The 14,199-nt window shown below is 33.4% G+C and overlaps 1 protein-coding gene across 1 annotated transcript; it reads right to left on the reverse strand.

Annotated features, from left to right (window-relative positions):
* Window positions 1–482: 482 nt before the first annotated feature.
* On the reverse strand, window positions 483–6,052 carry LOC145140164 (uncharacterized). The gene is made up of 3 exons (XM_079073748.1): window positions 5,428–6,052; window positions 1,619–1,911; window positions 483–680 (listed from the first exon to the last, which is right to left on the reverse strand). Exons 1-3 carry the CDS (start codon window positions 6,050–6,052, stop codon window positions 483–485), a joined length of 1,116 nt encoding a protein of 371 aa, XP_078929874.1.
* Between the last annotated feature and the right edge of the window lie 8,147 nt (window positions 6,053–14,199).

A 14,199-nucleotide genomic window follows, 5' to 3' on the forward strand; every position in this document is an offset into this window, starting at 1 on the left:
GGGTTTTCCCAAGGGGTGGTCGAATTCTAGTGCCTTAGGGTGCTATTTATACTTGAGGCTAGCTAGGGTTTCAAGGTGGAAACCCTTATCCCTTAGCTTAGGGCCTAAGCAAGTCCATGGACTCCTTTCCTTAAGCCCTTGGACGAAAACTCCTAGATCCTTCTAGGATTTTCGTTCAAGCCTTAATAAAGGTGATCCAATAGCCCAAAGTCTCAACTATCAAATAATTACAAAACAGCCCCTGTACTTTTAATTAATTTCTTTAATCCCGAAATTAATTCCTAATTAATTTCTGATTAAATACTAATTAATAATATGATTCCAAATTATTATATTAATCATATAATATAATAAATAAATCATATTTATGCCCTAATCAACCTCTCTCCTCAACTGTCATCCTGTCTAGTCACCCGTGTGAAGGCAACCCAAAAGGACCATGCTCACAATCGGGTCAAGTACATACCAAAATAGTTATGGACCTAGACACTAATCCAACAATAATCAGGTCCAAAATCTTTGGCTATTTTCCCCCGTTTGCTTCTTCTAGGTTTTAAGTTCTCTTCTTGAACCTTTGAAGAACTCTCTTCATTTAACTGTAAACTTTTTTCAAGAATGGTTTCATTCAGTCCATCATCTAGAGGTCTTTTCCTAGAGCAGGAAACCTTTTTCCCTTTATCCTTAAAAGGAAAAATATTTTCAAAGAATTCAGCCTCAATTGATTCCATGATGGTTTGATTATGGATATCATAACATGTGATTTATACACAATAAATCTATAGGCTACACTATTCATGGCATGGCCAAGGTTGATGCAATCTGTGGTTTTTGGTCCAAGTTTGGTCCTCTTGGGAAGAGGTACTTGTACCTTAGCTAGGCAACCCCACACTTTCATCATTTTGTAAGAGGGCAATCTCCCTTTCCACATATGATAGGGTGATTTATCACTCTTTTTATGAGGAATTCTATTAAGTATTGAATTTGCTGCAAGACATGATTCTCCTCACAGAGCACCATAAGTAATTAACATTGAACTCGTCATGTTTTTCAATGTTCTGTTCTTCCTTTCAGCCACTCCATTCTTTGATGAGTATATGGAGTAGTTTTTTTGATGTATAATACCATGTAAAGAACAAAATTATGGAAAGTCTTTGGACTCATATTCTCCTCCTAGATCAGACCTTAGAATTTTGATCTTTTTGTCAAGTTGATTTTCAACTTTAGCCTTATAGTTTTTAAAAGAATTCAAGGCTTCATCTTTAGTATTTAACTAGATAAATATAACAATGCTTGTTGCAATCATAAATACAAGATATATAATAATTCTTTCCTCCTCTTGTGAGTGTTGCTCTAAAATCACATAAATTAGAGTGGATTAAGCAAGTATTTCATTAGATTTTTCAATTGATTTATGAGGATGTTGTGAAAATTTTGACTCTACACAAACGTCACAGTTCATATTTTTATCTAATGAACATTTTGGTAGCATGCAAAGTTTTTCCAATCTTTGAATAGAACAAAAATTGAAATGTCCTAATATATAATGCTATAAAAATGAAGGATCATGCATATACATAGAATAGGAGCTAGTAGTGTCCATTATTGCACTATAATTAACATTGGTTTCATCATTGTTTGGTGTTTCAACACCATAGTACAAAGGTAAGACACTGACTTTGAAGAGACCCTTACTAAGGTATCCCTTTCCAACATACACCCCACCATTGGTGAGAACAAACGTATCAGACTCGGATACAAGTTTGAATCCCTTGTTACTAAGAATAGTACTAGAAGTCATATTCTTAGTAATTTCATGAACATGCAAGATATCACTTAGAACAAGTTCTATTTCAGAAGTCAGTTTCAGCTTCACTTTTCCCTTTCCTTCAATTTTTGAAGTAGTAGCATTCCCTATAAACATTGGTTCAGAATCAGAGACTTTATGGTATGTAGAGAAGATGGTTCAAGAGTTGCAGATGTGCGTTGTATCTCTAGTATCAATCCACCAATCCATACAATTGCTAACTATGTTGGTTTGAATCACAGCAACAAAACTGATTTGGTGTCACACTCCCGAACCAGACGGCGGAAACGTCCGGGGGTTCGAGTGACTTTAACTTTGGAATATCATCACAATTAATATAAATGAAACATAACATCATCATCACCATGCATATAATATAAAAATTGTCATTGTTTTACATCCATTATAGTATCACAAATTACATGCCAAAATGTTAAGTGTACGATGATAACAAAATAAAACAACTTCCACAAATTCTTGATAACCTTCCCGCTTAACGAATTCCTGAGAATACAAGTTATTTTGAAAACGGTCAACATATATAATGTTGGTGAGTTCATAAGCATGATTGAATAAATGTTTTTGTATTGTTTGTAAAACACCAGAAAATCCGATATTTTCTGAAAATAGTTTGAAAGCGATGTATTAAATCGAGTATTAAATGCATGCGTGGTTTTCGTTGAAGAATTAATTTTTAAATAAGTAATCCAGAAAATCATGCATATTTCTGTTGTAAGTATAATGTAATGTACAAAGGTATTCTTCCCAGAAAACCCGATGTTTTTTGATTTTAAAGTATCGTGGTCTTCAAACCCGAAGACTATGTATTAGTATATGTATATTTTGTATTGTCACGCTTTGTATTTGTATTCCGTAAAGTTGTAATGGCATTGATCTCTTTGTGAGTCGTTATAACCATGCTTGATAATGACTAATCCGCCTGTCTTGGCGTTTTCAAACGCCGGTTTGATTAAGGTAAGGTTTGTCACCCTAGACTGGCCGAGTCTAACTGTAGCGAACAGCTCAGGTGTGGGGGTGTCACCCCCATATAGATCTATACACAAACTCTCGCTCTCCCTCCAGGAGACTCTGGTTATAACTACAGGCTACGATCATACACTCAAAGGTGTCAACCGTCATGTCTCACTCGATCCTTAATTGTTTCCTTGCAAGTATTGTATTACAATATGTATAATACTTTCGTGTATGTATTATTATTTGCCAAAAACCCAGAAATAATATGTATATGAATGAAATGAGCCGAACAGACATGAAAAAGGGTAGCTATGGCCCATTAAACATGTATGTTATTTCCAGGCTCAAAAGGTATGCAAAAGGACACTAAAGGGCCACTAAGCAGGTGAGGTATAGTCCAGGCCCGATAAGCATGTATATGGACCACAAAGGCCCAAAACACATGGGATCTATGATTTAGGCCCAATTTAACATGTAATTGGACCACTAAGGCCCAATAAGCATGTAATGGAAGTGTTAGGCCCGATAAACATGTAAATGGACCACTAAGGCCCATTAACCATGTCACAAGAGTATCGGGCCTAATAATTGTTTTATCGATGTATTTTGTCCGTTTGTCGTACTTAATTTATTTAAGCTATATCGTTTACCAAAATAATCTAAAAAGACTTAATTTATGTAATAGTGACAATTTTGACCCATTAAACTGAAAATATAAGGATTTAGGCACATTTTTGTAAGTTTGACACTTTGGGTCCCTTAGGACTTAAAAGTTTACATTTATGGGCTTAATTCTAATAAAATGACATTTTTGGCCCAAATATATATAAATTGACATTTTTGGCCCAAATATATATATACAAATTGACATTTTTGACCCAACTATATATATAATGATGTTTTCAGCCCATTATTATGAGAATTTACATTTTCAGCCCATTTTTGATAAAAATTACATTTTCGGCCCAAATTTTGTATAAATAACATTTTAGGCCCAAATTTGAATAAGGTGTCATTTTCAGCCCATAAAACCGTGAATTTTCATTTTTGGCTCCAATTTGTATAGAATGACATTTTAGTCCACAAAAACCATAATTTTTACATTTTGGGCCTAATAACCGTAAAGGCCCATAATATGGCCCATTTTTTTTTATAAAAATTACACTTTTGGCCCCTTTAATGTCATGAATATCATAAGAACCCCCTTTTAAAATAAAATGACTCTTTTGACCCTTGTAAAAACCGTAAATGTCAATAGGGTCTCGTCTTTTTGTTTATTTGTCAAAAATGGCCCTTTTTCAAGATTTTGTTTGGTTTCTTATGAATCTTCACATGTTTAACACATTTATCTTTATAGTAAGTTGTATGAAGCGTTTTAGTTTACAAATATCACAACTTTTGGTTAGGATTTTCGAGATCTATAGTGTTTCATCACATAATCACAACTTAAATAAAGAAAAACACACATAACATGCATAAATACATAGATCTACCACATATGCAACTTGTATTCTCCCCCAAAACATATTAAAACCGAAAACAAGGGGGTATGAACTCACATTGCTTTGTTGTTCTCGGTTTGATGAAGAGATGAAAGGAGATGATGTTGTTTTTGGCCTTGAGTGCTTCTTTGGAAGGAGTTTCAAAACTTAGATGGTCCTAGGAAGCTAGAACACGAATTGAGCCTATGTAAGGAAGAGTTCTCAACATAAAATGGAGAGTAAGTATTTGTGTATGATAATAACTTAACAAGAGTGTGAAAAACTTGATGAAAACCTCTTGAAAACACACACCAAGTCACGAAAATGGCAAGGGAAATGAGGGAATTTTTCTTGAGCTTGAGAGGAATTATGAGAGAGTTTGAAAGTGGAAGTGTGTGTGTTTGTGGGTGCTCTTGGCCGAGGGTAATAAGAGAAGAGAGAGAGAGAGAAAATATTAAGGTGATGTTACATGGGTGCATGAGATGTGTCTTGATATTTGGTGTATTATAGCATGGAAGTCCACCATGCAACAATGAGGTGGCACTAGCAAATTGAATCTTCCTTTTTTTTATTGGGCCGAGAATGGACTAGGAGGAAGGAAATGAGATAGTTTGGGCCATTCCTTGACTTAGTTTGAAATCATGAGGCCCAAAACAAATATTTTTCGGCCTATTGGGCCTTTATGAAGGTTCACGGCTCAATGGAGCCCAATTAAAAGGGTTTACGGCCCATTGGGGCTAATGAAATCATTTATTCCCCATCTTGGCCCATTTGAGTTAAGGTGCATTATCCTAGGCCCACATGGCCCAAATACTAAAGTTTCATGAATGTGGGTCTAATTAGAGCCCAATTAGGGTTCCTAGGCCCAAAATAGTCAAATTGAAAGTTTATTGGTCCATTAGGACCAATAAGAGAATCCTAGTTCGTCTTAAACTTGAACCGGGACTTTTAGGGTTTTCAACCCTGAGTTGACTATATGTGATGTTTTGTATAAGGTTTTGAACTTTACATGTGAACCTTGATCAAATTTGTTGTCATTGAATGAGCATAGTGCATAATGTCAAATTAGGGTTACAAGTATCACAATGGATGATGTTTACATGAGTACAAAATTTCCTAGCAGAATGCTAGTTGTGACATTTGGTGATTCAACCATGTTAGTTTGACCAAAAGTTCCTCTAACAAAATTTCCACCATTGTTTCCATTGTTCCCTCCATTGCTTCCTCCTCTATTTCCTCTTTGACCCGTCCTGAATCTACAATCTTGAGCCTTGTGTCCAGTTCTGCCACAAACATAACATGGACCCGAATTCTTCTTGTTTGGGCCATGATTTTTGCCATATTTGGAAGAGTTTTTGGAGCTATTCTTCCATTTATTGTTGTTATGCTTTGTCTTGGGAGTACCTGCTTGTCCAAAAATGTTTGCACTTGGTTCCAAGGAGTTTGCGTTTGCCTTCTCATTCAATATGTTATCTTCTTCAACATGAATTCTCAACACGAGTTGCTCAAAACTCATATCATCAGTCAACTGTTTAAGATACAATTTGAAATTCTTCCAAGAAAGAGGAAGTTTTTCAATTATTGCACCAATAAGAACGTTAGATTTTATTCCCATACCTTCAACTTCAAGATCATGTGCAATTACTTGAAATTCCTCCACTTGTTTAAGGACAGGTTTGGTATGCACCATTTTGAAATTCATGAACTTTCCAATCACGAATTTCTTGGAACATGCCACTTCTATTTTGTATTTATTTTCCAGTGATTCCCACATATCTCTTGCAGTAGCCATGGTAGAGTAGATATCATAGATGGAATAATCCAAGGCATTCAGAATAAAATTTCTGCAATTATATTCATTTGTGTTCTAGGATTCCACGGCCCTTTCATGTTTAGCTAATTAGGTTGCAGTGAGTGGATTTGTTCCTTCTGTAGTAGTTGCACCAGTGGGATGGGATAGAAAATCATCAGTGAGAACATTGGAAACATAAAGAGTTGTTAGATAAAACAACATCTTCTATTTCCATATCCGAAAATCTAAGCCTTTGAATTTCTCATGCTTTTCCACAAGTGATTTGATGAAGGAGTTATATCTATTCTTCAGCTTTTGATTTCTATCCTGGATTGTTATGACAGAAGTATACAATCAACAAAACAATCAAAATAATACAAAGTTTAATTGAATGTAATATATAAGAATCAGTTTACAGAAAACATACTTGAATATTGATAACATAGAAAATAAAATCATGAAAATGTATAGATTGAGGTCTGCTTTAGCAATGTCCTAAGACAGAAATTGCCCCGGTATGGGTCTGTCTTAAGGATACTACAATCAATTCAAGAACAAACCTTGAATATGTTGAAAATCACCATGATCCTTTGTGATTTGAAGAAGGGATTTTTTAGAGAAAGTGTGTGTTTCATTAGCCTTCAAATTCTGTCTGATTCCATGTATTTATACGTTTTTAATAGTAGGTGTAAACCACCAACCGAAATTAACTGCTAAAAACTGTCAAGCAGTTAAGTCTCTAATTAACAGAATTTGACTCAATAAAAATTAATTAATAAAAATTAATTTCGGATTTATAATAATAAAAATATACTAATTATCCAATATGACCCCAAAGCCTAAGGCCCTATCTTTGATAATTAATATATAATAAATCCAAGCATTTTACAAGCCTATTTTTTACTAGTCCAACACCACAACCCAAACCTAAGACACTTGACCCATTAGTTGGTCCATTTGATTAAATGAGTGGGAAAAGATTTACAAGATGGAAAAAAGTTTTCTCTTCCTCCTATGTAAGACAAGTACCACATTATATTTTTGTAGAACAAAGTTCCAACACAAGTTAGATTCCAAGTAAGCCTTCGTCCCCCAAATCTCCTTCATAATCCTTTGTCTCCCAGAAATTGATGAATTGTGAAGGTAATTACATCCCAAAACTGATGAAATTGTACACATCAACCCTATTCTTTTTCTCTATTCCTAACCATCAAGAACAACAAAAGCATTTTACCTATGATTGATTGATGTCACCAGGTAAGACTTTGTCCCCCATTTATTTGCATCATCCAGTTACATGATATTGATTTAAAAAATGTGGAGTCTTGAATGTTTGATTCTCTCCATGATTCTCTCTTCTAAACGAAACACAAAGTAATTTTACAGGTTGAACCAGATCTTGGAAAAAACTCCACAAATTTGCATCATCTTCTCCATACTGCTCAGACACATGATGAACACATCCAACACAAGATATGATTTTTTTCTCTGTTTCATGAAAAACAATCATGCTTTTAGTGTGTACGACGAGGAGAAGAGAGAAGAAATATAGAGCTCTGAACACCACACTTGCTAATCAATTCTAAGGGGGTATGGGGCTGCGATTTTTTTCTACAAAACCACATAAACTGTTTTTTCTAAAACAACCATATGATTTGTTAATTTTTATTAATTGGATTGCTCAAATTCAGAAACACTCACACATGAAAAATAGAAAGAAACATAGAGACCCAGTTATGCTCATGTTACTCATCATTTTGTTTATTTCATACATGCTTGAAGGAGAAAGAAACATAAACCCATTCTTGTTCTTCATTTATTTTTATTGTGGAGGAACCTGTGCATCGATTCAAGATTTGTTTTTGCACTTGTTTGAATAAGTTTTTTTTCTCTGTTTCAAGAAATTGATGAAATTTTGAAGGTAAATTCCATCCCAAAACTAAAGAACTGGTGGCATCAATTTTAGATTGAAGATTGGAGTTGAACTACAGGGTTGGCCTATTACGGAAGATGATGATGATGATGATGGTGTGTATGTGTGTGTTTTGGTAAGGGAGTTAAAGAAGTTATTGTACACCTCTCTTTTTCACATTTCTTTTACTAAGATTTGTGCGAAGGAGGATGAAGGAAAGCCGCCTTTTTTTTTGCCACTAGCTCATCCCATTCCTATGGATACTATGACCATGAGATGTATAACTTCTATAAAACATGAAAAAATACGTTTATATCATACTAATTATACATGTAACCACAACTAATTCGGTCGATGTAACACCTCATTTTTGCATTCAAATAGAATTTAATATAAACCATCGTTTATAAAAGTCAAAGTAGAGTTATATTAACTTTTAGCCAAAGTAATCGGCATAAACATGTAGGAAACGTCAATACGATTTTCGTAAATATATAGAATGCCTGAATCCGACCTTATATGAAAAATTTATGCTTCTTCGAAGTTTCACGATTCAACCGAGATGGCTATGTGTGTTGTAAAATATGAATTAGAGATATATTACTTATTAGCCTGAGTCATCTAAACAAAAGTCATAGTAATCATAAAACCGAGAGTGTGCATATAGAGAACGTTCAAATCTGACTTCATGAGAGGAAGTTATGATTTTTTGAAGTTTCAGCGTACCAGTATACTGCTCAGAAACCGAAATTGAAATCGGTCGATTGTTAGGAAAAAAAATCTAAGAGAGAGTTGAATATCTCATCAATACCTATCTGTCAATAGCCACACTTTGATATAAATAAGGTTAAAACGGAGTTCGTATGAAGAAGTTATGAATTTGTGAAGTTTCCTGGGTGCACCTCGCGTAATAGAGGCGCGTCGCGCATCTTCTAGAATCTGTCACGCAACACCAGCTAGAATTCGCCACATGTCACGCTCTGATAGGAAGGAGTGCCAACCATGTTAGGGAGAGGCGTGCACTTGGTCGGGTGCGGCGTGCACTTTTCCTATAAATACTTATAGTTGCTCATTTGATTTCCCACACTATCCAATTAATCTCTCTTGAGTTTCTCTCCTTCGAAACAAATTTTTCTTAATATTAAAGGTATTTTGGTTAGTTATGAGGTCCTTGAGAGCCTGACATCTAGTAGCTATCAAGCCGGAGTTCTGCTAGCGCAATTTCTGGACTTTTATCTGGAAAATCTTGATAAGTTAAGCTACACTTATATTGCTTTCAGTGTAGCTTATATTTATAGTCATATTCATTATTATGAACCTATAAATAAGATTTATTAGTAATTCCAATTCATTATACTTATTGATCTACTTCCAAGAGAGATGTCTATAATGGTCATGTTCGCTTGGTTTTTGGATTTCAAAAAGGCTACATGCCGAAAGGATCATGCCTCCCAGTTGTCTTGCCTGGCTGATCCTTATTTGATTGAACTCTCAGTATTCATTGGGATTACTGAAAAATCTAGTGTTCATTACCAGATTCTTATAAAAGCTGATGAGGTATAGTATTCTAGGTTAATACCCGTTAAACGCATTACCCGTTACATCGGAGGGATCATTAGAAAACTGTTAATCTTCTCAGAAACTATCCAGGCGAGTTGTCTCACTATACCATGTAGTACAATATATATCTATGTATGTTAGGATAGAGAGCTAGTAGAGTAGATATTATAAATGTGCTTGTACTAGTAGAATCTAAAGTGCAACCTCAATATACGTAACTGTTGTAACATTAGACTTAGGTAGGGGTTGATGGTGGAACGATTAATAAGGTGGGGAGCCTATAGGCCTACGTAGATTTAGTTGGGGATGATGGCGGAACGGTTAAAGAGGTCGGGATCATTATTTTTCTGCATGTATAAGTATTGTGGTATATGGGATTTTGGGAAACTCATTAAGCATAACGCTTATCCAGTTGTTTATAAATGCTTTTCAGGAACTTCATCGGTTCGTGAGAATGGAAAGGTTCGATTGTACACACGTGCATTCGCCATATGTTTCCACACATTGTAATTACACTCTGATATATTTTAATAAATAAAATAAAAATTTGGGTTGAAAATCGAGACGTTACAAGTTGGTATCAGAGCCTCGGTTTGAATGAACTGCATGAACACTCGTGTGATTCCAGACTGAAACCGATGATCTGAATATCTTAACAAATCTTTTAGAAAAAGAACATTATTCAAAAGAAAAGAATGTGATGAGTATAGTCAGCTAAAGCTCAGAAAGGAATGTGATTCCCAAAATATCTGTATTTTTTATGTTTATTGATATATGAAATGTTAGAAATGCATGCTAGTATGTAGGCTAGGGATCTTTTCAAGAATTGCTGCTTGGGATTGCCTGATAATTAATATGCCTTACAACTTAGAGATTTGCTTGTTATTTGATGCTTAGAACCTATATTAATACTAATTAGTTATTTGACAAATATGTTAAGTTGCAAGCCTGCTAGTAGCACCGGCAAGCGTTTCTCTGTCCTTCATGCTCTCTTTCTCATGTATCTCTGTCTCTCTATCGCACACGTAAAGAGTGAGGGTCTTCCCCCTTGGTTGCGCTGCAGTTATCGTCGACGAAGGGCCAACTCCGACCTCCCTCTTTCTCTCGTCGTTGACTCACGACATATACATGCATATTTTTGTGGTATTAGGGAAGAGGTTACTTATTTAAAACTTCATAAATAGTCCCAGTGTTATGTAAAAGAAGATTTTGCCCTCATATTTTCTTCATGTGTTTAGACTTAATAGAATAAAAGTGACGGAGTTAGTCTTATAGACGATTCATTAAAAGTTTTCAATCCACATGTACTAACCCTAGTGATAAAAAAAGGCTAAGGACCAAACATGATTTTTCCGGAAAACCACATGAACCATTTTTGAAGATTTTACTTAAAATGGTTAACATGTATTAGCCTTAACTTGCATTATATTTTAGGGAAGGGAAATCTCCAATAAAGTCCTAATATTTTAGGCCAATTTATGGTTTAATCCCAAATTAAATTTTGTTTACAAAAAAGGACAGAATACTGGTTAAAACTTTAGAATAACCCTTCGTGGCCGGTTTCACAGATTTAGCCGGTATTCCGGCTTTTATCGTTAATTCGTCAAAATATTGGGACTTTTTCGTTAATTCGGCTAAAATTTCGGACAATATATTAAAAATGGTTTGTTTTTTCAATGAGTGTATTTTTTTCATTTCTTTTTATATAATGTTATATATTCAATTTTAAAGTCACGAAATTTAGAAAAAATTATCTATAGAATCCAAAAAAACTAACAAACTTCATAAATTTGTCTGAAAACCTTTACCAAAGATAGAGTGCTCCATGATTGCAAGATGAAATTCATACAAAATTGTTGTATATTTTCTTTTGATTTCAATATTGGTCTAAGTATTAGGATAACTACAAAACATACGTAATAATACTAATCAGGTATACTTAAATCTGTGGGATAACCTTTCTCGTTAATACTCATTTTCTTCTTCATTCTATTGGTTGTTTAAAACCTTAATCCAGCTGCCTTTGTTTCTTTCTATCTATTGTAGAATTTGGAAGGATGCGATAAGGGATACATACACACACCCATCATATAGATCTCTGTCATTCCTTTTTATGTACGTACACACGCATAAAAGTTTCTAATCTGGAACATTTGTGTGTGTGTGTGTGAAATGAGCGTATCAAAGTTCAATCGAATCTGTGTTTTGTGGTCTAGCCAATGCAAGACTAGCTGCTACTGTTCTTGGCAAATTGAGGTACAAGTTTAACATGAGCGTGTTGAAGTGCAGGATTCAATCAAATTAACGGAAAAAACTGGAATACCAGCTAAATTTGGGAAATCGGCCACAGAGGGTTATTCCGAAGTTTTAGCTGGTATTCTGTCCTTTTTTTGTAAATAAAAATTAATTTTGGATTAAACCGTAAATTGGCCTAAAATAGTGGGACTTAATTAGGGATTTCCCTTTAGGGAATTGTGTTTTGTTAAATTTTATCAACATTGTTGTTGAAGAAACCAGAGAAAATAAAAATAAAAACAAAACCCTAACAAAAAACCAAAATAGTAGGTTTGGCATTTTCAAATTAAAAAACAGAAAATTTTGGTTTGATTTGGGTTTTAGTAAAAAACCAAATAATTTTCATTCCTACCTGTTAAAAGGTTTTGTTCCATGATCAAAATTTATGTTGTATTTAAAAAAAACAAAATGGTTTCTTAAAAAAATAATTTATTTGAAAAAGATTTATTTTAATGTGAATGGTTTTTGGAAATATGAGATGGTTTTTCGAATGAAAAAATATAGTATTAGTTTTTCAGACAAATAGTTGAAAACATAGTAATTTTTTTAAAACATTTAAACGATAATGTATACAATCAACATGTGGATACGTTTTTTAGATTCTTTTCTATCAAATTAATACGTGATTAAGAAAAACACAACATAACCCATATAATTATTTTTTATTTTTTATTTTTTAGAACGGTTCACAGGCACCCACTATACTATTCCTATTCTACCCATATAATTATAAGAGATTAATTAAAGTGTATATAAGTTTTATAAAATTTTGCAATTGAAAAATAAAATTTAATGACCTTTTATACCGATACAGTAAAAAAATGTTTCATTTAACGTTTAATACTATTACTATCAAGAAACAATAGTTAATATTTAGGTTTGCATTAATCATTGTAAGCACTATCTTTATTATTAACCATGTAGGAAAATCCTAGCCTTTGATTAAAAGTATGGCAATATGATATAAATAATACCTCCTGCATGATTCCGTTTATAAAGGTTACAGTATTTTATCGGGTTATATACATACCGATGTATTTTAAAACATATACTATCTTATGCTAGAGGGTATCGTTTATTCGTTCAACATTGCTTTATGTTGTACACATAATCTAACAAAAACAATTTTTAATCACCAATTATTTAATTAGTGAATTAAGAAATGAATATTGGGCTCTAAAAAAGCAACTATTCGCCGTTTATTTGAGAATTGAAAAATTAAATTATTATTTCAATCAGTTTTTGTGGTAAAGGCATTACTCACAGCAACATTGAATCTGATTCATCTTTTGTTGTTAAATTTTCAAAACATATTTGGTAAAGGCATTACCCAAGACCAGCCTGAATACTGATATTTGTATTTAGAGTAAATTACATGAATGATCCCTATGGTTTGGGTAATATGCGCGTTTAGCCTCTAACTAATCTTTTTTAACTCGGAAGGTCTTTACTGTTTGTTTTGTTACGCGTTTGGTCTCCGTCTTACCTAAAAAAAGACTATTTTGACATTGATTTATTTATTTATTTAAATAAACACACCCCAGCCCATCCCTTCATTTTACCTTACCTACCATACAATTTTTCATTATTTAAATAATAATCTTTTTAGGTAAGACCGACACCAAACACGTAACAAAAACAAACAGTAAAGACCAAGCGTGTAATAAAAACAAATAATAGAGACATTCCGTGTTAAAAAAATAAGTTAGGAAGCAAACGTGCAAATTACCCAAACCATAGGGACCATTCGTGTAATTTACTCTTATATTTACATGTAATATGTTTTATTAATCAGAATATTTGTTTAACATGTTTTATATACAAATATCTTACTATCTAGACCCCTTTAAATGAAATTAATAATTTCATAAAATAAATAAGTACCGTATCGAGATCTCTGATGTCATATACATGGCTTTATTAGCTAAACTATATACCCGAAATGAATAATTGTTTATTTTGTGTATTATTCTGTTTTTTTTTTTTTTTTTTTTTTTTTTTTTTTTGGTCTATAATCATGTTTTGCGTGTTTGCTCTCATACATCTCGTTTCATGATTAAATATAGAAATCCGACCAACTCAGGGTTGTAAAAATGATAAGTATATCCCAAATTGGTTGCCTTTGGCTATAATCAACGAAGACATGTCACATTCGGTTTGACGATCAACCAAAAAAATTAATAATGTAGTGATTCAGGTTTAGTATATTTCATGCTTCAAATGAGTTTAAAGTTATTTATTCGCATACGATTACATATATGTTTTCTAATTGGTAAATTGAATAATGTAACCAACATTAGAAGCTATTTTGCAAAAATATAACCGATTTTTTTATAGGGAAATTCCATTAAACTCTCATTATTTTATCCTAATTTTCGAA

The sequence above is a fragment of the Lactuca virosa genome, chromosome 9, assembly GCF_052849685.1.
Source record: "Lactuca virosa cultivar CGN04683 chromosome 9, Lactuca_virosa_CGN04683_v6, whole genome shotgun sequence".
NCBI classification, from domain to species: domain Eukaryota; kingdom Viridiplantae; phylum Streptophyta; class Magnoliopsida; order Asterales; family Asteraceae; genus Lactuca; species Lactuca virosa.

What these genes read in the sequence shown, in the direction of transcription:
- LOC145140164 (XM_079073748.1), bottom strand. Translation starts at nt 6,052, where the DNA reads ATGGCTACTGCAAGAGATATGTGGGAATCACTGGAAAATAAATACAAA. An exon ending in TTTTGTTAGAGGAACTTTTG is followed by an intron (nt 1,912 to 5,427) that starts GTCAAACTAACA and finishes CAATGTTTATAG; the next exon opens with GGAATGCTACTACTTCAAAA. An exon ending in CAAACAATGATGAAACCAAT is followed by an intron (nt 681 to 1,618) that starts GTTAATTATAGT and finishes TTTCCTTTTAAG; the next exon opens with GATAAAGGGAAAAAGGTTTC.